Source organism: Talaromyces atroroseus (genome assembly GCF_001907595.1).
Source record: "Talaromyces atroroseus strain IBT 11181 chromosome Unknown scaffold_3, whole genome shotgun sequence".
Lineage (NCBI taxonomy): Eukaryota > Fungi > Ascomycota > Eurotiomycetes > Eurotiales > Trichocomaceae > Talaromyces > Talaromyces atroroseus.
This window is the reverse complement of record NW_017971435.1, coordinates 1,336,226-1,361,454: the sequence shown is the minus strand read 5'-3', so window position 1 is coordinate 1,361,454 and position 25,229 is coordinate 1,336,226. Positions and strand designations below refer to the sequence as shown.

The 25,229-nt window shown below is 36.8% G+C and overlaps 7 protein-coding genes across 7 annotated transcripts in view, besides 3 other annotated features; 4 read left to right on the top strand and 3 right to left on the bottom strand.

Moving 5' to 3' along the window:
- Positions 1-488: 488 nt before the first annotated feature.
- UA08_03511 (hypothetical protein) lies at positions 489-1,380 on the bottom strand (the record flags this gene model as incomplete). The annotated part of the gene is made up of 2 exons (XM_020265819.1): positions 489-1,039; positions 1,119-1,380. The coding sequence occupies 2 exons, from the start codon at positions 1,378-1,380 to the stop codon at positions 489-491; spliced, it is 813 nt and encodes a 270-aa protein (XP_020121645.1).
- A 408-nt stretch (positions 1,381-1,788) lies between these two features.
- Positions 1,789-2,841, top strand: UA08_03510 (hypothetical protein; the record flags this gene model as incomplete). Its single annotated transcript, XM_020265818.1, has 1 exon — positions 1,789-2,841. One exon carries the CDS (start codon positions 1,789-1,791, stop codon positions 2,839-2,841), a length of 1,053 nt encoding a protein of 350 aa, XP_020121647.1.
- A 1,113-nt stretch (positions 2,842-3,954) lies between these two features.
- Positions 3,955-4,001: a repeat region (Identified by RepeatMasker using a combination of RepBase library and repeat library created with RepeatScout).
- A 970-nt stretch (positions 4,002-4,971) lies between these two features.
- Positions 4,972-6,044, top strand: UA08_03509 (hypothetical protein; the record flags this gene model as incomplete). The annotated part of the gene is made up of 2 exons (XM_020265817.1): positions 4,972-5,167; positions 5,245-6,044. 2 exons carry the CDS (start codon positions 4,972-4,974, stop codon positions 6,042-6,044), a joined length of 996 nt encoding a protein of 331 aa, XP_020121646.1.
- A 1,010-nt stretch (positions 6,045-7,054) lies between these two features.
- Positions 7,055-14,571: a repeat region (Identified by RepeatMasker using a combination of RepBase library and repeat library created with RepeatScout).
- A 728-nt stretch (positions 14,572-15,299) lies between these two features.
- Positions 15,300-15,672: a repeat region (Identified by RepeatMasker using a combination of RepBase library and repeat library created with RepeatScout).
- Positions 15,673-16,012: 340 nt separating this feature from the next.
- Positions 16,013-16,261, bottom strand: UA08_03508 (hypothetical protein; the record flags this gene model as incomplete). Its single annotated transcript, XM_020265816.1, has 1 exon — positions 16,013-16,261. The coding sequence occupies one exon, from the start codon at positions 16,259-16,261 to the stop codon at positions 16,013-16,015; it is 249 nt and encodes an 82-aa protein (XP_020121212.1).
- Positions 16,262-19,602: 3,341 nt separating this feature from the next.
- UA08_03507 (hypothetical protein) lies at positions 19,603-20,818 on the bottom strand (the record flags this gene model as incomplete). Its single annotated transcript, XM_020265815.1, has 3 exons — positions 19,603-19,782; positions 20,010-20,225; positions 20,318-20,818. 3 exons carry the CDS (start codon positions 20,816-20,818, stop codon positions 19,603-19,605), a joined length of 897 nt encoding a protein of 298 aa, XP_020121213.1.
- A 685-nt stretch (positions 20,819-21,503) lies between these two features.
- Positions 21,504-21,876, top strand: UA08_03506 (hypothetical protein; the record flags this gene model as incomplete). Its single annotated transcript, XM_020265814.1, has 2 exons — positions 21,504-21,626; positions 21,721-21,876. 2 exons carry the CDS (start codon positions 21,504-21,506, stop codon positions 21,874-21,876), a joined length of 279 nt encoding a protein of 92 aa, XP_020121510.1.
- Positions 21,877-22,852: 976 nt separating this feature from the next.
- Positions 22,853-25,229, top strand: part of UA08_03505 (hypothetical protein) — a gene marked incomplete at both ends in the record, with an annotated part of 3,474 nt that continues 1,097 nt past the window's right edge. The window contains 4 exons of the mRNA XM_020265813.1: positions 22,853-22,906; positions 22,971-24,495; positions 24,601-24,897; positions 24,999-25,024. Coding sequence (XP_020121511.1) covers positions 22,853-22,906; positions 22,971-24,495; positions 24,601-24,897; positions 24,999-25,024 — 1,902 coding nt within the window. The remainder of the gene's footprint in view (positions 22,907-22,970; positions 24,496-24,600; positions 24,898-24,998; positions 25,025-25,229) is intronic.

Here is a 25,229-nt window from a genome sequence, read left to right as displayed (position 1 = left end):
ATACCCTTCAATGAAGTGCGTGAGTGTAGATTCCAGGTAAAAATAGATTCAGTTCTGTCGCAATAGTAATGGACATCAACCCCAAGCTTGATTGACGTGACAGTGAGGCATTATCAGCGCATGAAAATAACAAGTGCTTCCTCATCAAGTCTAATAAACAGATTAAACAAAATTGCTCTACTTCAACGGATCCTAACTAATAGACTATTCTGTGGACTTGGCCAGGAGTGATATTGCTTGTTGTAAGACCCATATTCAGAAACCAGCAGATTCAACAGACAACATGCACCGACTTAGATCACGCAATTTACAGATTAGGCGCTGGTGCCCACTTTCAAGTGTACAGATAATATGTGGAAAATGCCCAAAAATTGGTACAAGATTGAATGATGCCACATTACTATACAAAAAGTCTCTCATGTTCCTTGGTTGTGTTGACGTGACCCAGAAATCCTATTTTTAGTAGAACATAAATTCCCCTAAGGTACCTATATAGTTCTTAGGGCATCTTCGTTTTGCTTCATTGCCCACTTCCGGATTGACTCAAAGCTACGACAAGTGTGCAATTGCTCGAAGTCTGGAACCGGGAATCCTGCGCCAATTGAGTACACTAGCGGGATCGGCGTCAGATCTGAGCTACATCCCACCAGCTGACGCAAGAAATCGAGGCAATGCTCGATGTGAAGGATGTTTTGGTATGTTTCGTCAACTTGTTCGGAAATTTGATACAGATACCCATCAATCGTCCGTCGGAGCTTATCGACACAATGCAGTGAGTGGAAGACATCTGGCCCGGCACGATATAACCCGTCTTCGTTAGAGCGGCTTATTTCAACATCAAAAGCAGACTTTTGTCGGTCGGTGAAAGCAAGGTATCGCGTTCCAATCAATTCATCCCAGGCAGCATCCAGTTCTGGACTCGGCCGCCCTACGTATTGAGTCCCAGGCCCAGTGTCTCTGTACATGGTTCCGTTGTCATGAAATTTGATGCCACCGGTGAATCGGACTTGTGAAACTTGGATTGCGGGAGTGGCAAGGACTATAAGGCATCTTATTAGCTATTGATCTCTCTTGGAAGCGAACATTAAGCGGAACAGTTGTCCAGAGAATTGCCGTACCTAACTCGTTGCTGTAACCAGTCTGGAAGCCTCCTCGTCTCCTCATCTGCATGTTTTGCACGAAGAAGAAGGTAGCGAGGGTGGCAAACACAGATGTCAAGACATACCACAATATCAAGTTTGGCTTTTTGCTTGCCACAGCGTGAATCTGTTCAGAGGTCAGGTATTTGTCATCTCTGTATTCAGGAGTTGAGGCTTCCTCTTGATCGGGAACAGGGTCGTAACTCGCGAAGCCGAAGTTGAAGAAATTGAAGTGTTTCATTGTTTGTTGAATTCAAGATGTGAATCAATTGACTGTATCGTAGTCACTAGCTGGCTTTACAAAGACTGACAGTCTCATCCACTCATTAACGGAAAGAAGGTCATGTGAAAAGGGTGGATTTTGAAGGGAAAAAAAAAAAAACCTTGTAGATGCAGCGAGAAGATCGACAATACGCACGGCGCCAAAGCCGTATAATTCTAAGCTCGCACTTAGGTGCTATTTTGATGATAGTAAGCAAGTGAGATCTGTCAGCATATCCACATCAGCAATCTAATTCATGTTCACATTCACATGCATTGCTGAGTCAGCAGACCCTCATCTCTGTCATATTGCTCGGACATTCAACATTGCACTATCGTGTGAAACTTAACCCGAAAAAATATCAGCAAAGAGCAAACAGCAGATACAATGTCTGACCAGGATCATTTCAGGTGTGACCCAGATTGGGAGGAATTTGCCCGCAAAAATGACATTCCGCTGCCACCCCACGATATTCAACCGTCCTCAGAGCCAATTGAGCCAATAGAAGTAGATATTGCGGCCGCTCGAGCTGGCCAAGCCAGCGTTGACTTTGAATGGGCAGCGGCTCATCCTCTTGAAGCCGTGGGTTATGTGGCACGTTCTACAATAATCAAAGTCCGCGATGGGACCAATATCAGCGTGAAGATCTCATATCCAGGCTTTGCGCGCCGTGTAAAAGACACAGCGTTGCCGGTCCTTTTTGCTACACACGGCGGTGGCTGGATCCAGGGTAGCCACACCTCTGAAGAAGCATGGCTCCTCCAGCCTCTGTATGAGCACTTGGATCTCGTCATTGTCAGTGTCGAGTTCCGGTTGGCCCCTGAACACCGATATCCGATTTGGATCGAGGACTCCTGGGACGTGCTGGAAAGACTACTTTTCTCATCTGCACAAGAGTCCGTATTTTCCAACCTTGAGGTCAAGTTGGATCTTCAAAAAGTGATCCTAGCCGGCTCCTCTAGCGGCGCGGGGATCGCTGCCGCCCTCTCTCAAATGTGTCGCGACAGAATGATCCCAATCTCAGGCATTGTGCTAAATGTCCCTGTTCTGTGTGATTACCGCCATTTTCCAACCAAATATGCAAATAAAGGGCATCCAAGTTCTTACACGCAATATGCCAACACATTTATGGGCTCTGGATTCATGGTCTGGGTGTGGAATCTCATTCATCCATCTCCGACAACTGGAACGGATCCTAGAGCTTCCCCGCTACTTGGTGACTGTATCAATCTCCCCCGCCATTTAATATTCGTGGCTGGCCAGGACCCGGTTCGGGATGAAGGGATTGCATATGCAACTAAGCTCGAAGATTCCGGTGTACCGGTCGAGATACACATCTATAAGGGCGTTCCACATAACTTCTCGCACTTTCCGGAGTTGAAAGCCACAATCAAATTCTGGGTGGATTTGAGGGCAGCCTTGGAGAAGTGGTTGGAATGAAGCAAATCCCGTTAAAAAAATGATGCGTAAGAGATGGAATTGTTTTTCATTAAATATGTCACAACGCCAAATAATCCAATACAGAAGATTATATTACAAGGAAAACAATACCGTAGATCAACAAATGGAAGCGTGGTCAGTAACCATGACATTCAGGTGCGAAACCGTGGGCAGAATGAGAATGATTTAGCTATATGGGACAACCGAAGTGTTTTCCATACTGCTACTTTGTACTATGAAGGGTTTGGGGAGAGGCTGGGCCATCGGACAGTCAGTATAGGTGAATGACCGTGTTTTGACCCTAACAGTCTCTCTCGTCGGGAGACGAGGCGTTTTTTTCTTGAATCCTCTTGCAAACCCTGATTTTCAGAAGAGGTTGATGTTAATTTAATTATCTACCTATAGCAATCTTGTTTCTAGACAGTAAAGCTTCTTGATCTGTTTCGTATTGATACTATGTGCAGCTTTCTAACATTCAAATGTTACGTAATAAGTGTTTTAGGAGCACTTCTCTTATAACGCAAGAGATTTATTTTACGAGAGTCTTTTCATGTTTTATATTATAGAACTTTTTGCTCGAAACTGCTGGTCGATGATGATCTAATTTCGAGTACGTTGGGGAATATTATATATAAAGTAGACCTATCTTCTATAACGTCTCTAATAGCTGCTATCGCCATCCAATCGCAGCTGCAGTGATACTGTAAGACATTTAAGCACTCATCTCACATCTAGTCGATTTCCCACAGTCCCCAGCTAGTTAAGACGGCCCAGCTCTGAGTCCGATGGTTTAGCCGCGATAGCCCAGGGCCGCATCAATGAGGACTTTCCGAATTCAGTACTGTATAAACTGTATCTAGGATAACGCTGGCTTCACGTTCGTACGAGCCGTGAAAGGCGATCATACCTTGGGGCGCTGCATGGACATTTTGGCCTCATATAGTTCAAGTGGGTGCGCTGAATGAAGTAGGGCAATCAAACCTTTCAAAATCCTTTTAGGCGAGTCCTAAATCTGGTTCGCCCCGCGTTTATACCAGGGAGGGTAAAGTAGAAATTAGGTACCAAAATAAGCCCTGTCAAGCTTTTAGTGTCATGCAGGTAATTTCACAACAATTTCCTTGATAGTACTAGTTTCTGCCTAGCATCATGCGTTGTTGGTTGGCTTGACTCACAACAATTCTTTGTTCTACGTACTATGGTGGGATTAGTGTCCTGATCTATTGGCTGCGGTTTCAGTGATTCCTTGACACTTGCATTGTACGTAGCTACTATTTAAAATGGGCGGCATGCGGTGTAAGCTTTCAAGTTAGATTTCAGTTGTCTTTAAACCCTCTTCTAAGCATCTCTATATTTAGTTAACATAGGGAAATCATACTTACAGCGTACACACCCTCATTGTGCATTCATACATTCTAACCTTAATCCAAGTACTAATGGTTTATATATGAATTTACTCAGAGAGATAAACTTGCTCATACTTTACTAGTAGACTAGCTTGTAGGCTTACTCATAGGGTGCTAATATGCGTGCTAATATGTGAAGGAAGGACTGACTATCAAAAAAAACTATCTTATGATAAATAAGAATGAGGTATGCTATGAGGATGAGTCCTTACTGCAGAGAGAGAAGCCATATCATGACACCGCTGGGCAAAGCTATGGCTAGATACTACTAGCCAGGAATGCCCCTCAATATGCGTAGTAGTATGCATAGTAATATCTGTAGTACTATGCGTTGTAATAAGCGAAGTACTACGCAATCTCAAGAGTAACTAAGTTCTATGAAGCCTACTTTTCGAATAATGATGCCCAAACAGGCTTGATAGGTGAGACAGCCTAGTTTAGGCAGTACTACTGCTAATTTTTCGAGACTAATATGTTGACAGTTTTCAATTTGTTGGTAGAAAATCTGTTATCGCTGGTTGAACGGCAGGGTGTATCACCAATCAAGAACCTAACTAGACAAGCAGTGCTGGATGCGCATCCTGGTAAAAGAGGGGTAACAACTTAGTCCACGTCTAGCCTACCAATCCTGGGGAGGCCTAGAGATAAGGAATAACAACTTAAGAAGCAATAAAGCTACATGTTAAGGGATAGGTAAATCAAGAGCAAAGTATAATCGCGCAAGATAATGGCTTCTCGCCAAGGGCCTCCTCTGACCTACAATCGAACAATCGAAAGCAGAAGTGTTGATACACCTCCTGTGGCGTGCCTTGACAGCCTAGTTCCAACTCCGCCGGTTACCAGACAGTGCAGTGTACCTCTGGGAGATACTCCCCATAAGGAAAGGCGAAGGGAGCAGAACAGGATTGCCCAGCGGAAGTATCGTAAGCTTATTCTATGCTCTTCGCCACAGAAACTGCTTTTCTGTCATTATCAATATTAAGTTTCTATTTATTCCCAGGGCGAAAAATTGCGGATCAAATCAGACAAACCGAGCAGTTCGCGCAGCAAGTGCATCAAGCACTGAGAAGGAATCCGAGTGCTCTGTCACGTTGTTCAGAGTGTAGCCATTGTCATAGTCTTGAGAGCCTCTATAATGGTTTCACTGAGCTGCCAAGATCAGAATCTGATGTACACAATACAACTCAAGCTGTTGGGGTTCTACCTCCTGTGCCGCAAGAAGATTTGTACGACAATGACTTGAGTCTCGACAATATCGACTTTGAATCAACCTTTCTAGAACATAACACACTTGACATGACGCGACCTGAAAGCAATAAAGCTGCTAGAGCAGCAACTCTGCCCATAAGACCGCCCAGACAACCAGACCGGGCTCAGACAAACAACGATGCTCCTGCCACGCCGTTGTGGCAGCTGCAAGACGTCAGCAGTAGTCTCCTTCAAGAGATAGTTGAAACGGACACCAATAACCCCGAGTCTGCGAACGCACGGACTCAAATCCCAGAGGGCCTGAGCCAGATGGAGGCAGCCGTCCACATGGCTGCCCGCGAAGGACACAGTGCGATTGTCGCCATCCTCCTACGCAGTGGTTCATACGTTGACTCGCGTGACAATGAGGGCCGAACACCGCTGCATCATTGTGCAGAAAATGGACACGTGGAGACCATGAAGATGCTGTTGGATTCGGGTGCGGATCCAAATGCGACAGATTGTGAAGGTACGAGCGTTCTTCTCGCAGCGGTTAAGGCGGGCAAGGACAGGGTGGTAGAAATCTTAGTAAAAGTCTTGAGAGATCAATGAGTTTGGTATACAGTACTTCACCGCCTGCCGCTCGTTATCATCTGCCGCCCGATTTTGTCGATTTACTAGGAAAATATTTTGAAGCTTTTGAACACCATATAATATTAAATATTTATTAAATCTATGGAGTAGTAGTAAATCGGCCACAGAGAATCTATTAAGCAAGTCAATTAATTGCGAAAACATACTGAAAGACGGATTTAGCGACTGTGATAATTTATTATTAAAAGAGGCTCATCAGCATACTTAGAAACCTTAGAAGCCTCATTTTTAATAGATTTTACTAGAGATTAGCTCTTTTACTTTATAAAAGTACTTAAAATCATTTTTATATTATTTTAAAATTATAGATTAAGCTAATATGTAAGAATTTTCTTAATTTTAAGGCATTACTTTTCTACTGTCTTATTTTAATAGATTTCTTAATTTTTTTAACAAATCTTAACTTTCTTAATCTTTAAGCACTCTTTTTCCTCCTTTATAAGGTATTATTGAAGCTTTTTATTCTTTTTTTAAGCCTGCATGTCAAGCATTTCTTAATCTTTTTAAAATTAAAAATTATAAGCTTGCTAAACCTTTTAAGGACTAAAAAATATCATATTATTATTATTCTTGTTAGAAAAAATGAGTAGTAAAGGTTTCTTTTAATTATAATACTTCTACTTATTAATAAGTGCTTTTTCTAAGTCTTCGCAACACATTTTAAGCAGAGTAACCTTAGTTGTAAGAAATATCATTATATTATTAAGCTTCTAAGTCTTTTGATTATTAAAATCAACAATTACTTTCTTTAGAAGTAATCAAATACATCTCTAATCTTCTATTTTAAATATTAAAGCTGAAGATTTACTAGATAATAGCCTGCTTTCTAGTTTCTTCGTAAAATGTTGTAAAACAATCTCCAGATTAAATGGATATAAACTAGTATTTTTAAAGCCAGATTTAATATTTTAAGGTATAAAAGATGTATTCTAACTATTCCAAAAAAGTTAAAAAAAGTCCTATTTTCTGAGATGGTGTAAGGCGGAATCCTGGATGGAGTTGGGAATAGCTTTAAAGTACAGCAGGCACATGACCTCGCTTGGCTTCCCGCTGCTAATTAGACTAGCAGCTTGGCATACACCATCTTATAACCATGGGTGGCCTTAGATCTTTATAAAGTAGTGATTAGCTGCTAAGCATATATATATATATATTATATATTTAAATTAATTTTTAGGCTAAAGCTGAATCTTAGCTATATTCTTGTAATCCTTATTATAGTCTAATTACTTACTTTATAAGGGCCTAGTAATTATTGTCTAGAATAGCTCTAAAATGTATTTCTCTATATATTTAAAAATAAGCCTCTAAGAATTTATTATCTTTAGTTAAATATCTTTTAGATATTAAAGAGATTCTAATAGAAAAAGAAGAAGTAAGAGTTATAAAGTTAAAGTTAAGTAATAAAGGGAAAGGTAAAGCTAATATATTTTTAATAATAGCTAGTAAGATAAATATTAAGATTATGGTTATAGAATTAGTAGTTATAAAAATTTAGAATAAGATCCTAACACTTATAATTTTATTTAAAATTATTAATAGAGTATTTAAAGAAAGACTTTCTAATAATAATAATAGATAAACTTATTAAATTTAAAATTAGAGTGGCTAAAGTTATAGAGATATAGTATTAAAGGATTATAATATAAATTATATTTTAAAAGCTTAAAAAGCTAGAGTAATAATTATTATATTTATTATTAATAAGTTTACTAATATAGAGTTTTAATATGTAGAAAGATTCAAATTACTTTAATCTAAAAAAGAAAAGAAGAGAGTAAGAGATAATTAATATTAAAATAATAACTAAGGAAAAGCTACTAAGTTAAAAGAGATTATAAGTATTTATAGAAATTATTCTCTTAAAATAGTTAAAGCTAATATTTAAAAGAAAGTATAATAGTACTAATATAAAGAAATTAGAATTCTTTAAGCTTTAATTTAAATATTATTTTATAAAATATTATAACTTTAAAGATATTAACTAATATAAAATATTAACTGTAGTTGAAGGGTTAAGTTAGAAAATATTTAATTAATAAAATATATTTATAAAAGATAAGATAAAGATTAATTATATAATATAAAAAGACTTTAAATCTTTTCTAATAGATATTATATATATTTTAGAATTATTGCATTAAGATGTAAATAAGTAATACTAATAGGTATAGTAATAAAAAGACTAAACTATATCTAAATTTAATATTTATATCTAAAGATTAGAATATCTCTTAGAACAAATCTATATAAATAAAAATTGGAAATATTACCTTAAAGATTAAATTATAAAATCTATATATATTAAGACTATATAATAAAATAACAAACCTGAGAAGTATAATAACTATATAATATATCTTTAAAAAATAAAAGATTCTATACTAAAATAAAAGAAGGAACTCTAAGCTATTTAAAAATAAATTATAGAGTTAAATTTAGGTTTAAAAAATAAAGCTTTAGATTAAAACTTAAATCAAAGTAATAAATCTAACTAAAAAAATAACTACTATAGTAGTTATTATTTCTAGAAGAAATCTAAAACTAAAGATTTTAGAGATAGGTTAAAGGCTTAAAAGTTATTAATATATACTTACTATAATAAAAAAGAATATATAGAGAAGAATTATTACTCTAAAGATCTTAATAAAAGATCTAAGAAGGATTTAAAATAACTTCCTAATAAGATCTGATATATTACTATAATATTAAGACTATATACTATATAATTAAATTAAGGATTATATATTAATATATATATTTATATATAAATTTTAAAAAATTACATAAAATTACTTATCTTAATTAATAGAGCTGCTAAAGATAACTTTATAGACTAAGAATAGATATAAAAGAATGCATATTTTCTAATAAGTCTAATTATAATTATAAAAATGATTGACAGACATTTAATACTAATATATAGAAAGACTTTATTAATTATTATTGCTCTTAATTTAGAAAATAGACTAGAAAATATTTAGTAGATTTATAGTATTATTAATATAAAAAGGTATAATATTATACTTAGATTACTATAGCACTTAGCTGCAAATTCTAATATCTACTATATTATAAGATAATAATATTACTGCTAGCCTATTAAATAAAAGGCTAAGCTCGCGCTCTACTATATGAGTTATAGGACTATATAGTAATAGAACTTTATAAAAAATAGAAGTAATATACCCACAGAGCACATACTAAAATTATATATAAAGTAGATTATGGCTTAAGAACTCTACTAAGCTATAAAGAATAAAAAGACTATTTATATTATAAATCCAAGAAGAGTTATAATAAAAAAAATTAATCTAGATAAGGAGGAGACTAAGAGTCTTTTATAATTAGTAGTTATTAATATTTTAAAATTGTTAGCATACTTGGAATTATATCTTAATATCTTCTTAAAGAAGTAGGTAGTAGTATTATCTAAATATATAATCTATAATTATATTATTAATTTAGAGCCTAGTAAAGAACTATTATATTATTTAATTTATTAGCTAAATTTAAAAGAATAAAAAGTACTTTAAAAATATCTAATAAAGAACCTAGTTAAAGGCTAGATTTATAAGTTAAAAAGTCCTGCTAGAGCATCTATCTTATTTATATTTAAGAAAGATAATAGTCTATAGCTATGTATTAACTATTAAAGGGTAAATACTATTATAATTAAGAACTAATATTCTTTACTATTAATTAGAGAGATTTTAAATCAGCTCTCTAGAGTATTAATATTCATATAGCTAAATCTCTAAGATATATATTATTGCATTCAAATCAAGAAGAGAGATAAGTGGAAAATCACTTTTTATATTCAATATAGACATTATAAATATACTATTATACTATTTAGGCTAGCAAATGTCTCAGTAATTTTTTAATTATATATAAATTAAGCACTGAGCAACCTTCTAAATATGAGCTATATAGTATATCTAGATAATATTATTATATATTTAAAGGATAAAGCTACCTATGAAAAGAATATTTATAAGATATTAAACTATTTACGGTAATATAAGTTGTATATTAAGCTATTAAAATGTGTTTTTAAAATCGATGAAGTACATTTTCTAGATTTTATAGTCAGAATAAAAAGTATTTGAATAAAATCTAAATATGTCATTATTATTTAAAAATAGCCCAAATTTAAAAATATATAGAATATGGCTTAATTCTTAAACTTTACTAATTTCTATCATAGATTTATCAAGAAATATTCCGCAATTATTACACTATTATTGAATATAACTAAGGGTTATAAATAAATATAAAAAAGGTTAAAAGTAGAACAAAAAGCTAATATAAAGTTTATTTTTACTAAAGAAACACAAAACACCTTTAAAATCCTTAAGAAACACTTTATATAAGCATTTATATTTAAATATTTTAAACTAGAACTCCTATTTAGAATAGAAACTAATATATTAAACTTTACTATAGCAGTGATTCTAAATTAGTTAAAAGTTAATAAATTATAATATCTAATAATATTCTACTCTTAAAAAATAATCTTAATTAAACTTAACTATAAAATATATAATAAAGAGCTATTAGCTATTATTAAAATCTTTAAATACTAAAGGCACTATCTAAAAGATAATAATAGGCCTATAACTATTCTTTTAGATTATAATAATCTTTAGTATTTCATGACTACAAAAAAACTAAATTAAAGGTAGGCTTAATAAACTAAGAAGCTTACAGCATTTAATTTTAATATTAAATATTAGCTAGGGTATAGAAATCTTATAAATATATCAAGTTAAAAGCTAGACTATATTAAAGTTAAAGATAATTAATAGATCCTATTATTAATATTAAAGGAAAAGCTAAATTAAGGATTTTATTTAATAAGAATAAAATCCTCTAAATATAAATATAGTTCTAATAGTATAAAATTTATATATTTAAAAGAGACAATGAAGACTCTTTAAATTAATAATAATTTAAATTCTGGATATTAAAATGTATCTAGCAGTTAAAAAAAAATAATTATTAGTATTATAAAAGATCTAGAATTCTTAATACTAAGATTTAAAATAATAATAGCTACTATAATCAAGACAGTCTATTTAGATATGCCTGAAGAGCTTATTATTATTATTTATTGTTATTAATAAATAGATATATAAGCTAGGAATATATAAAAATAGATAGTAGATCTAAATTTAAAGATAAATTATTCTTATTAGTACATTGGAGCTGATGATCTATTTAGATTTAAAGATATAGTATATATACTATATGATTATGTATTTAGGTAAGAAGTCCTGCAAGTTAATTATAATAATTTATAAGAAGGTTATTTCAGCATTAAAAGGATATATAAAATAATATTATTAAAATATTTCTAGTGAGGGCTTTATAATGCGGTTCAATACTATTATTTAATATATATAAAGTGCTAATATAATTGTGTGCTATAGCATAAAGAATATAGACTGATAAAGCCATTACTAAAATCTATAAAACCTTGGGAGTTAGTTATTTTAGATTTTATAGTGGAGCTTCTATCTTTAAATTAAAGGGGAAAAATGTACAATATTATTATAGTTATTATAGAACTATTAACAAAATATATTATATATAAATCTATATCTACTACTATATTAGTAAAAAAACTGGCAGAGACTATATATAAATTAATAATTAAATACTTTATTATACCTAAGAATATTATAAGCAATTGAGCAATAATATTTATAGTTATATTTTAGAAAATACTCTGTTAGTACTTTAATATAAAAAGGAGAATTAGTATAACTTATCATCCTTAAACTAATAGCTAAACAGAACAACAGAATTAGATATTAGAATATTACTTTCAGTCATATATCAATTTATTATAAAATAACTAGATATAGTGATTAGCACTAGCTTAATACATATATAATAATAATATATATAGCATCACTAGAATATCATCTACCAAAGCACTAATAAGCTTTCAAGAAGATATTTGCATCAATATTAATTAGGACCTCCTAGGTATAGATTCTAATAAGAAAACCTCAGAGACAAAAAAAGATCAAATACTAGCAACTAAATAGACAATCTAACTATAAATCAAATATAAAGAACTTTAAAAGCTACTAGAGAAAGCATTAGAGAATTAGTCTAAATATTTTAATAAAAAATACATAGTAATATAGTTTTAAATTAATAATAAGGTGATATTATAAACTATAAACATCTATCTCCTAGATAGAAAGAAATTAAAGTTTAATTCTAAGTTTATTAGACCCTTCTAAATACTAAATACATAAGAAATAAATATATATAAGCTAAAAATATCTTTATAATATTAATAATTGCATCTAATATTCTATATCTTACTATTAAAACTATTTAAAGATATAGCTAGAAACAAAACCTTATCTGATAGTCTTATTATAAATAATATTAGAGAATATAAGATTAAAGAAATTTATATAAAAAAAAGCTTTAAAAAGAATAAAATATACTTTATTAAGTAGGCAGATTATTCTAAAGAAGATTACATATAGGAATTTAAGAAGAATATTAATAATTATACTATATTTAAAATTTATCTTTAAAATTACAAGACTATTTATAACTCAAAATAAGGAAAAAAGAGATAAAGAAAAGTTTAATTTATAATAGTAAAGGATAAATATAGGACCTATTTTATATTATAAACTATTAGTAAGAGTCATTAGTTATAAGATTTAAAGGAAACTTATATTATATAATTAATAAAAGCTTAACTAATTAATTATAAAAGCTAAGAAGATAAATTATAAGATTAAAAGCCTAAAGATCTAGGTATAAATATCTATTCATAAATAAACTTAATAAGAGGAAGTAAAGGAGACCTTCTTTTTTTATTAAAGTTAGTAGGGTTACCAGCTAAATATATTAACTAGGAATAGAAATAGTGAGGATAAAGCTTTTTTAATAAAATAATATAAATTACTATAATTAAATGCTTTTTAAATAAACTAAGCTGAGTTAAAGCTATATTTTTATTATTAATTTTAGTATTAAAGTCTGTCTTAATAATATATTTTTTAAATATATAATTTGAAGCCTTAAGTGCTTTATTTAATATATAATATTAATTACTGAAGTTTCCTGCTATTAAATCCTAATAAAACTTATTAGCTAAAGTCTTTAGGCAGTTTAATAGAGATTTAAAGTACTATAAATTATTAGTATTAGTTATAAAATAAGAGATATTTAATAGTATAGACACCTAAACTAGAGTATAAATATATACTTATAGAGACATATTTGCACTTAAGTATTTGATAATATATATATAATTAAGTTATAGTATCATAATAAGTATACTATTACTTAATATAGTTATAAGAATTTAAAGTGGTCTAGAATTAAAAATAGGCTAAGTATAAGAGCTTATATAGAGATTTAACTACATATTTCTATACTCTATTAGTATTAAAACCTTATATATAAAATATTATTACTTATCTTGCCCTTCAAAGATGTAGGGGATTAGAAGTTATTAGATACAACACTAAAAGTAGAAACTACATTAAAAGGCTTAACTAAAGAACCCTTAGGAGTATATAAAGATTTAAGCTATCCATTTATTCATATTAATATTTACTTAACTTTATGACTCATCTTATATAATCAACTTACTTATATAAACAATATTTTTATAAGATACTCTAAATATAAGGATAAATCTAGATTAATAACAGTAAATTACTATTATATTAATATTTTCTTAAGCATTGGAACACTACTCTTAAAAAAAGGGATAACTAGAGCAAATTTAAATTATTAGAATTAAGCACTTTAAATTAATTATCACACTTAATTATAAGGTGGTTAAAACCACCTTACTATTGCCTTAAACATCAAATCGATATAGAAAAAGCAAGAAATTAATAATATAAGATATACTAAATCTATATTTAATGAAAATTTAATAAAAAAGTGTGGTATTAAGATAACATTTATTATTAAGAAAGAAGATAAGGCTGAGGAAAAGAAAAAAAAAGAAAAGAAAGTTAGAATAAATAAGATAAGGATTTATATATACTTTTTATTAGTATTAATTTTAACTATTTTCTATATATTTAATCCTTTATCTAATATCTATTATCTACCTTTAATTTCTTTATTAAGAATAAGGATTTTATTATAAAACTTAAACTATTAATTCTATATATTAAACTCTACAAGCCTGTAAAATTTTAAGCTTAGGAACGCGCCTTTATAAAGAGAGGGATAGCTATAAGGTAGAATTCTAGATAAAGTTAGAAATAGCTTCAAAATATAGTAGATATATGACCTTACCCAGCTTTCTGCTATTAATTAGACTAGTGATTTAATATACACCGTCTTATAACTATAGGTGGCCTTAGGCCTTCATGAAGCAGCGATTAGCTGCTGAGCATACATGTATATACGTTATATATTCGAATCGATTCCTAGGCCGAAGCCGAATCCCAGCTACGTTCTTGCAACCCCCGTCACAGATGGCTATATCCTTAACTTTAGTAAATAAACTATTCTAATTTATTAGAATAGGCTCAAGATAAGAGCGCAAAAAGAAATATATTAAGAGGCTGTAAAGTATACGTTGCATAAGCCAGAAAGATTCCTAATAGAATCTTATTTGAATGGCAATAGTTTATAAACTTCATATTGAGATATAAGCTATAGCCATCAAGAATCAAGAGTTAATATCCTTATCCTGCCTTTTATCTAGTTTCTTGATTAAATATTTAAATTAATCATTAATATCCCAGCTTCTTATTTATCTAACCACTTTCTAAAGCTATAAAGAAGTAAGTATACTCCTTAGAATCAAAATTATTAAGCTAAGATTCTTAAAGATTACCAGATTTAGCTATATAGATTAAGTCTAGAGAAAGTATTATTTTATTAGTATAAATGTAAGCAATCATTATAATCTACTCTTAATTTCTATTTTAAATATGCTGCTTAAGCCCTCCTTACTTATATTAATACCAGGAAAAGACTCTTTTTAATCTTGATATAATTCTAATCATGAAGCCTTTTTCATCTATATTATAGATTTATTCTAGTTTAATATTATATTTCTTAATCTTCCACATTAAAAGTTTAAAATATAATAAATATTTATACACTAAATCTGCTCTTTTTCTTTGCACGTCAAGGCCTAGAGAATAGTGTGAGATTAATTAATTAAAATAAGCCTTGATCTAATATAAAGCCTAATTCTTGCTAGCTTCTTTTCTAGATAGTTCCTTTGTAAAATTATTAAGCATTATAATTATAAATAGAATACCGCGCTCTATCAACGTATTAATCCATTTTATAAGCTCAGTAGATTGTCAATTATTCAATAATCACTGGTTGTCGTATTGCGCGTCGTACGTGTTCTGAATCCCACGGTATCTTCTTGACAGCGTATTACAGTCAACACCAAAAAATTTTGCGACTCTAGTAATATTAATCTTTTCGTCTGGAACTTGCGATCTTAAAAATGCAACCGCCTCATCAATTGGAGCCATATTGATGAAGCTATTCGAATATGAAAATTTGGTATAATTTTGAGAAATCGGGCGGCAGGTGATAACGAGCGGCAGGCGGTGAAGTACTGTATTGGTTACCGGCACTTTTTCACCTTCCCGAGATCTCAAAATCATGCTAATAGAGGGTACGTACATGTATTTTGATTAGGTCTACGAAAAAGATAGTGTATAAAAGCTTAAAGCCTAGAACTTATTCAGGATCATTGATAAAATGCAGGACATAAACTCTAGTCTACCCCAATTTCAGTCATGATAGGATATTGTCTTCTTTGAAAGACTAGAACCAGGATGATTCGGTCCGTCAAGACCACTAATAAAGAATTTAAATGAAGTCATCGTCAGTCCCCTTGAGAGACATCCGCCGTCCTGATCTCGACCGAGAATAACACAGCTTCATCCCTAGTAAGCCCCTTCATCGCGCTTCCAAGGAATACCACCACGGGTTTGGCTGCTGTCTTCGCTTCGCTTCCAGGGAATACCGCCGCGAGTTTGGCTGCTGTCTTCGCTTCGCTTCCATGGAATACCGCCGCGAGTTTGGCTGCTGTCTTCGCTTCTCTTATAGATATCACCAGGCTGGTTTGAATTTTGTGCTGGTGCCGCGACAGCGAGGCCAGCTAGCGTGATGAGGACGACGACTGCGAAACGCATGTTGATTGTACTGTCGTGAAAGCTGATCTTGAATCAACGACTTAATTGATGTTTATAGTAGAACTTGGTTTGAATGGGTTATAATATTTTATATCAAATTTTATTGGAATTCAAAGTTTCCCTATGCTCAATACCGGTTTAAAAGAACTTCTACAAGGATCCTTTGATGCGATGACACAGACTTGCGATGAGTCATCGGGCTTATTAAACTCCTTTGGTCTCACTGGAGTGTCCCGTATAATGTCCTTGGTATTTTTCGGTATGATATCAGCATGAGTTTGCTGACACACTCTTGGGTGACGTGGTTGAGCTGATCACATCAGCAAATCACTTAGTGGCCATTGTTATAGATGCTCACGGTCATCACCACTCTCATTACGTGGGCGATCACTAAACAGCATAATCCTTTTCGCGATGAAAGTCACCACTTGCTGAGTCTTTTGAGACCCATCTAATACATCTGTATAACACAGTAAAGAAGAGAGTCTTCGAGAACTTCCACCCAATTGTTCGGACAAAATGGAAGAAACACAGCCATTCCTGGGCGCTTCGCATTTTGAAACCGAGCATAAATCGATTTTCAGGTCCAAGCATCAACACCTCCCTGGTTCTATAACGAGATGGTTAAGGAATCCATCTCTAGTCACCACACATTGTGCAGTTTTTGTGGCAACATCTTTGGTGTGGGGATGCCTCATTTTGCTAGTTATTCATTTCTCTCCCACCACATTCGAATCCGTCCTTAACACTACCATCTCGCATCCTCACGGCAAACGTATTCTTGACACGGAGACCGAGTACTTGACCTGCGGCCATTCGGTACAAGAAGCAAAGGCCAAAGGATGTCAATATGATATACTCAGCAACCATTGGGTTCCAGGAGAATGTGAAGATGAATTCTCAATCGAAGAATATCAATCCGACGGGTCATGGCTTCCATACGCCGACGAGAACAGGACACAGCTCCTGACTAGGGAGGAGCTCGGTGACCGTGACTTCTATTATACATCAATCAGAGACCATATTGTCCACTGTGCTGTGCTATGGAGAAGACAGTATCGGGCATTTACAGAGGGGTGGAAGTATCTGGATTCGATTATCGTGGAACACGAACATACGATGCACTGTTCTGATTATTTAGTAAAAATGAGTGAATACGGTCCGGACTTTCGCACCATGCCGATCAAAGTAGTTGTGGGCAAAGCTGGCTGTCATGTCAGAGATGTTTAGTTTTCGTTTCCTTTCTCGTTCTACATGACCTTCGTATATATGAAGCTTGCTACGCTTTTGAATAGATCAGCCATAGCATCGGATCAGATCAGAGCAGTCTGTTCTCCAAGCCTAAACAACCAATCTATTAATCCCTTGGATTCAGGCTCCGTCAGATCATTGATGTTTTCAACATTGTGTCCAAACACGAACACTGACTTTTAGCCTGTCACTGGATTGGTGCGTGCAACTGGATCACTGGCTCGTAGTTGTAGTTCTGGGCCGACATTTTCAGGGTGTTCACGCACATTAGTGTAGATCTCAAAATCAACCCGTTTCGTTGCTACGCCAAATTTGGGCCGGGCGTACGTCGCAGAAAGTCCCTGGAAGAACTTTGATAAGGGGCTGAGATACGATCGTACAGTTCATATGCAGAGGCCCACAGGGTATCTATTGATTTTTCCGCAACTCAGGGACCTTTCCTACAGAGGGAAGTGAAGACTACACCGTCACCAACACCAGGAAACCCAGTCAGCCTAAGAACAGTATAAGCGCTTGGAATGGGCTCGAAGTTCCTGCAAATTTAGGGCCCATTCGCGACTTTTTTTTTTTTTTTTTTTTTTTTTTTTTTTTTTTTTGTTGGGTATTGTATTTCCGGCAGCTTAATTGCTGCAGTGTCGCCTTAATCGACTATTGTATGCGTCTCCCATTACTAAACTTAATGTTGAATTAGTCTTGGGATTTGAAAACTAATAACTCCAGACCCAATTTCCCCGGCGACAGCCACAGCAGGTAATAATCTCCGCCGTTGTCTGCTTGGTGCCGGCGAATCAGCCGTCATCATCTATATGATCGACTCGATAGGCTGTGGGTGGTGCTTTACACTTAGTTCATTGGTCATATCTGCTACAACGTCGATTCTTGGGGTTTTGATGCACTGGGGTCCAGGGTGCCCTGGAAGATTTGCAAATGCATATCCGCCTTCTTTTCCGGCTCAAGATGCGAAGAACTTCCAAGTGCCATCGAGATGTACATGAATTGAACTTACTCGAGTGCCAGACTTTGTTTGAAGTGCTACTGTAATGAGCTCATTCGCGTCTCATTTGTCCTTGGAGGATGTGTGGGCCATTGCCTGTCAACTGTCAGGGGCATTCTGATCGGATGTCTTATGTCGCTACATTCTGGATATCTGCAAAGAGGAATTAGTCAAGGTGCAATTTGCGCTATGGGCTTACCCACAGCTCTCTCTATTGCATTGCAGACTGCTTCTGCCGACCTCCACCACCGATAACCGTTCGAGCCGTTTCTGGTCACAATGTTGTCAAGGGGAGACCCAATAAACCGAACCAAACTTCTCGCTGTGGTCTGGATATTTCTGGTGAAGTTGCGGCTCATGGTTTAATCGGAGAGAAATAATATGAAAACGTAGTTAAAAGCGACTATAAAGAAAACAGTCATCGAAATATCAAGTTTTTGAAGCCTGTGGTTAGAAAAGTAGTAGGCAGGATTTTTCACTCATTTAAAGTCACCTAACCAATAACTCCTTGAAAGAACCGACTATAGACTTGCTTATATCCTCTCGCGTTTGACTACTAAACCTGGTAACTAGCAGAGTTTCAAACTTGGTTATCTTTTTATTAGACAATGGCCTGGCTATTTTAATTATACACAATTAAATCATTTTCTAGTAGTTCTTTATTCTATATACTACATATATCACCTACCTTTCTTTATTTACTTTTCCATTACAAACAAAATAATAATAGCTATATAAAATAACTAGACTTATTTAATAAGAAAGGATATTAAGAAATAGCTTAATAGTGTCTTATTGTTATTAAACTTGATGCTGCTGCTTCTCCTATTCAAATAGTTTTTTTCTCGCCATCACAACAGTTCAAGGGACCGGACACAGCGCTGGAGACATCTTTGGTGAATAGGGTTTCCTCAGCGGCACCAAAGATAGACGTTTCTCGTGGGATCTATAGTTAATGCTAGATCAGGTAACTCGAAGACTCCAGCGAGCAAGCCAGGCAGGAATACCAAGGAGATGGGAACCGTAGGAAGGCCCGGCGAGGACGAGGAGTCCGCGGGCCTCCTTTTGGAGGGAGGCAACGGCCAGCTAGCGCGTCCTATCCCCTCCATCGCGTAAAGTTGACCATTTCTGCGGTTTCGCAGACACGGCGGCGAGTGAGGCCGGCGTGGAGAGGAGAGGCACGGGGGAGGAGAGGGAGCGGCGGTGGTGAGGCATAAAGCGGCGGGCCGCACGCGCTAATCTGGAACGCGACGACCCACGGTCTTCCGTTGACTACCTAGGTAGGAGTGTATTTTATTTCAGATGTAGTATATACCCAATAGGCACATCATTCGCGGCCCGTTACTAGTCCAAATAGGCTATTTACACAACCTATACTAATGACTCTGCCCACGATTGGACAAACCGAACCAACCCATCGGTCCATGTCAAATGAGGCGAGTGGCCGGCATCGCATCTAAACACTTTCACATGCACTCCAGTTCTTTGTGATTGCATTTTCACCATAGCTTCCTGGAACGCAGCAGGTAAAGCTAGATCGGAGTCGGCGATAACGTACGCGCAGGGTAGCTCGGTGTAGGCGTCGTTGTCTAGTACAGTCGTCGGCACCGGGGAAGCCGTCATAGTTGACTCGTAGTACTTTGCCTTTTCCTCGGGCAAACCACTGAAGAAGTACTGAGCGGCATTGACGGTGGATGCAATGCCCTCGAACCCATTGCCCTGGCAAGATTATGGATTTCTAATGTCAGCCTACCTAGTGTCTTTCATATTGTAATAGCAAGGTCTTTAAAGGGTGTTGTCAGACAACTTACGTGGAACTGACAATACGGTGGCACAATACCAGGGCCATCCTTCGGTTGGAAAAAGCTATGTACAGATTCCCCAACAGGAATCATAAAGGCACAAACGTAGAAGATTCCCACGAGTCCTCCGGGCAGATTAGATGCTTGTCGAACCTTCCTTTGATACTTCCGTCTGGCAGAATACGTGGCAACGAATCCACCAGCAGAGTGCCCTAGTAAAATAACATTCTTGCCCTCCTCTTCGATGAGTCTGTCGAGCAGTTCGTTGATGACGAGAGCATCGTCGGCTGGCTGAGGGTATCCACCTGATGGTGGTGGTCTATCGAAATTTGGCTGGGAGAGTGTGGACGACTCCTGGATACCAACGTTCAGCTTACGTAGGTCAGATGTTGGGAGTTGAGGACAGTAGGCTTCTATGCCTTGGGTCTGGAGAGCAATGATGAAGGGTTGGTAGGGGATTGGGGTGTGGTAAGAGCCATGGCAGATAATGATTGCATATGAGGCAGCCATTTTGGATTGGGTTGGTTTGAGTTGTTGACAGCAATTTCAAACTGGGCATTGCCTAGAAAGAGAATGAAGTCGTCTCTGAAAGTACCTGATACGGTTTATATAGTACGCTGAAACGAGCTGAATTACATTAGAGGACAGATATTGGCACTAATTTAAGAAGAATTCTATACGTATCCAAATAACGATAGTATCGAAAGATATATATGGGGGTGGATTTCATGCTTGCTCATTGGCTGGCTCGTATACTATAACATCAGCTTATTTTCTCGCTGATTGGCTTTTTTGATGTGACTAAGCACAGTCACGTTATAGACCTTCTTTCGGCCAATCAGCGTGGTCGGGAACCGACAGCTGAATACCAACGCCAACAATAGGTAGTAACATCTTAGAGGAAGACCAGTGCCAGAATTAATGTTAGAAACTAGGAAAAAGAGGGAAAAAAAGAGAAAAGGAGAAAGAGCCGTAGACAGTACTGAGCAGAGAGTAATCTATATTCGGCTAGACTGTTCTGGACATAACGCTATTCCTCTTTTGCTAACGAATCTTGGCATTGCGGTCAAGCAAGTTCGGAATGGAATCTAGAAAAAAGAGCGCGATGTCTGTCTCTGATTTCGTTTAACACAGCCACTTTCTTTTTTTATTTCTCTAATTTGATTCTTGCAAAGCTGCACGATAGAAATAGACAATGGCAGACACAGAAACCGGAGGCGCTTCTGTGTCAGAACCGCTGGACCTGGTGCGCCTGTCGTTGGACGAGATTGTCTTTGTCAAGCTACGCGGGGATCGCGAATTGAAAGGCCGGCTTCATGTGAGTTGATATTTTCTTTACCTTTCTCTTTACTTGCTTTTTCTCGACAGATCATGACTATGCATTTGTCTAGATGTAGGCTAACATATACTAGGCTTACGATAGTCACTGCAACCTGGTTCTGGGCGACGTCGAGGAGACAATTTATGTGGTTGAGGAGGACGAGAACGAGGAAGAGACTGTGAAGGTATGTCTCTGCCTACATATTTCTAGCATGAGGACGAATTATCGGGTTATTTGGATAATATGATCTGACGAAAATCACGCTTTGCTTCAGACCATAAGGAAACAAGAAGAAATGCTCTTTGTGCGAGGTACGTTGTACACTGTATCCATACGAACTGGAGGGATGGTCATATGAAACTAACATCTCATCAACTGCACAGGCGACTCGGTCGTTCTTATATCCCCGCAAGCATCGTAACAGCATCAAAACATATATTTCCTCTATGATGATGTCGATGACGACGGCGAAACTTGATGGAATAGCGAGCCTCCATTTCGATGAGACCGGCCGTCTATCGATCAAATACAATGCGAAAAGAGCCATTCAGCATACGCAGCATATAATGCAAAGGGGAAGGGACACAACACACAACGGGAGTTTCCCGCGAGTTTCGATCGAATGGCGATAATGACGATGAACAAACAACAATGATAACAATGGAACATCTCCTATGACTCATTCCAGTGAGACTTTCTTACGATTGCCGCATGAGATGTCGGCGCATTACCTTAGCAACGGCCTCACGATTTATTTGTGCGATTCATAGCCCCTTAGCTATGCAATGAAATGTAAATTAGTCACTGCATTTTTCTGTGTCGGAGACTCGAGTAACCGAATGAGTCATCTAACTGATCTGACAACAACTAAGTTACTGGGTGACTCACTCGTCTTGACACTGTGCCTTGAGTATGAGGATGTAAGGTGCTGTCCTATCGATAAAAGCGGAGCCTTGCCCCGCGATCCACAGTCCTTCCCATACGTAGTCCCAACTTATGACAGCAACGCTCTCTCTTACTCAGACACACTTCCTCTCTGCCCAATCTGTGCTTCGAAACCATCAATGTCTACAATGGTCTGAAAGCTCCACGACGGTTGGGTATTCTCTTTCTTTCCTCACACCATAAGAATGATATTACGAATACACTGCTGAATGCGCCCAACGGCGATCCGCCCAGAAGACAGCAGCAAGCAATCGTAATCTAACCTCGTTGAATCAAACATGCCTCAAGTTGTTTCGAAACAGACCCCGGAGGAACGGCGCAGGGGCGAGCTGGTATGTCTTTGACTCAATGCGGTATCCTTGGTTCGGATTTAGTTTCATCTAATCAGGCTCATAGGCGCTCAGCGAATTTACCGACTATGTAACCAGGGAACAATTGCGCCGCGCTGAAGCCTCTGCTGCTCCTAGTGACAGCGGATATGGCACCACAACTTCTTCTATTGTGGCTGAAGAACATGCCGAGCTTGATATCCTTGATCAGCTTGGTCTAAGCGATGCCCCAAGTCTAGCCAAACTGAAAGATATCCTCCTCGGGACGTCCCCAGATGAGGAGGACAGCCTCCATACTCTTGCAGGAGTGATTCAAAGGCGCATTGATGAAGGCCAAGGAGAGACGTTGTTCGAGCTGGGCATTGAAGACAATGGGGATACCATGAACCTTACACGAGCTGAGTGGGATACTGCGCTCGAACGCCTCCGGGAAGCAGCGAATACCGTCCCTGCTCACTGCCGCGTGCTTCTGACATACAATGTTGACGGACCTGAAGAAGCAAAGACACGAATCGAGAGAATGAAAGGATGCTGCGGCAAGGTCTTGATCCGCCAGGTTCCGGATCGGATCGAGGAGGTCATTGAGACTAGGATTGCTGTTGTAGGAAATGTTGATGCTGGGAAGAGCACCCTGCTAGGTGTTCTGGTCAAAGGAAGCCTTGATGATGGCCGTGGCAAGGCACGTGTCAACCTGTTCCGACACAAGCACGAAATTGAAACCGGTAGAACCAGCTCTGTCGGCATGGAAATTATGGGATTTGACGCGGGAGGCGAGATTGTCAGCAGTGACAAAGGTCGTAAGCTATCGTGGGAGGAAGTTGGCAAGAAATCGGCCAAGATTATCTCTTTCTCTGATCTTGCAGGCCACGAGCGGTACTTACGGACCACTGTCTTTGGAATGTTGAGTAGCAGCCCCAACTACTGCTTACTGATGGTGGCAGCCAACAACGGTTTAGTTGGTATGAGCAAGGAACATTTGGGAATTGCGCTGGCGCTGAATGTTCCTGTGATGGTGGTCATTACTAAAATTGACATTTGTCCTCCCCAGATTCTCCAGGAGACTATCACTCAGCTCAAACGGATCCTTAAATCGCCGGGCGCGCGAAAAATCCCCATCTTCATCAAGGATATGGATGAGACAGTCAACACAGCCACTCAGTTTGTTAGTCAGCGTATCTGTCCTATCTTCCAGGTTTCCAACGTTACCGGCGAGGGTCTCGATTATGTCCGCACATTCCTCAATATCCTACCTCATTATGGCCACTACAACTCCGAGGCGCCATTCGAGTTCTTGGTCAACGACCACTTCTCAGTGCCTTTCGTCGGTACCGTGGTCTCTGGTGTTGTGAAATCGGGGGTTGTGCACGCAGGAGATACGGTGCAGATTGGACCCGACTCGCTAGGCCAGTTCATAACAACGACTATCAAATCGATTGAGCGGAAACGGATTCCCGTCAATGCATGCTCTGCAGGACAGTCTGCTTCGTTTGCTCTGAAGCGCGTACGGCGAAGAGAGGTTCGCAAGGGGATGGTAGTAATGGCGAAGATGGAGACTGCGCCGCCAAAAGTCTATCGTGAGTTTGTCGCTGAAGGTAAGCGCCCTCCTCCTTCCGTTTTTGATTGTACCTTGCAGATTCACGACTATGAATTCGTAAGTACCATGCCAAAGAAACGAGACTAACGAATTCCATACAAAGTGCTTATCTTGTCGCATGCCACCACTATCCGCCCCAAGTATCAAGCCATGCTGCACGTTGGAGCAGTCCGCCAGACATGCGCGATAATCGACATCGACCGTGCTTACATCCGGACTGGGGACCGAGCACTGGTGGCATTCCGCTTCATTCAGCGCCCAGAGTTCCTGTCCCCAGGCGACAGGATATTGTTCCGTGAAGGCCGCACCAAGGGTCTGGGGATTGTGAAGAGCGTGGGCTATGACCCTAGTCATCCCCTGAACCCAGACGCTACTGGTACTACTGCTGACGCTGCTGGCAGTAAGCCTACAAATACTACAATTACTGCCACAGACACAGGTGTACAGGACAAGGCAAGTGTTGCTGCCAAAAGCACATGATATGTTGATTGTATTCTACAGCAATGGCGTTGAAGCTGTTTATAAGGGTATATTGGTGCATCGCATTGAATGGATGGTTGGATGCTAGATTTTGCAATCTCTTGGTTCCTTTTTCATTTTCATTATCTTTTCTCCTTATCATGATATTTATGCTCGATCCAGTTTATGGTTATATTTATTCTTTTCTTCCTGCGTACTTTTGGATATAGCAAATGAAGACTTCCGCATCGGGCAAGATCTTGGGCCCGGGGG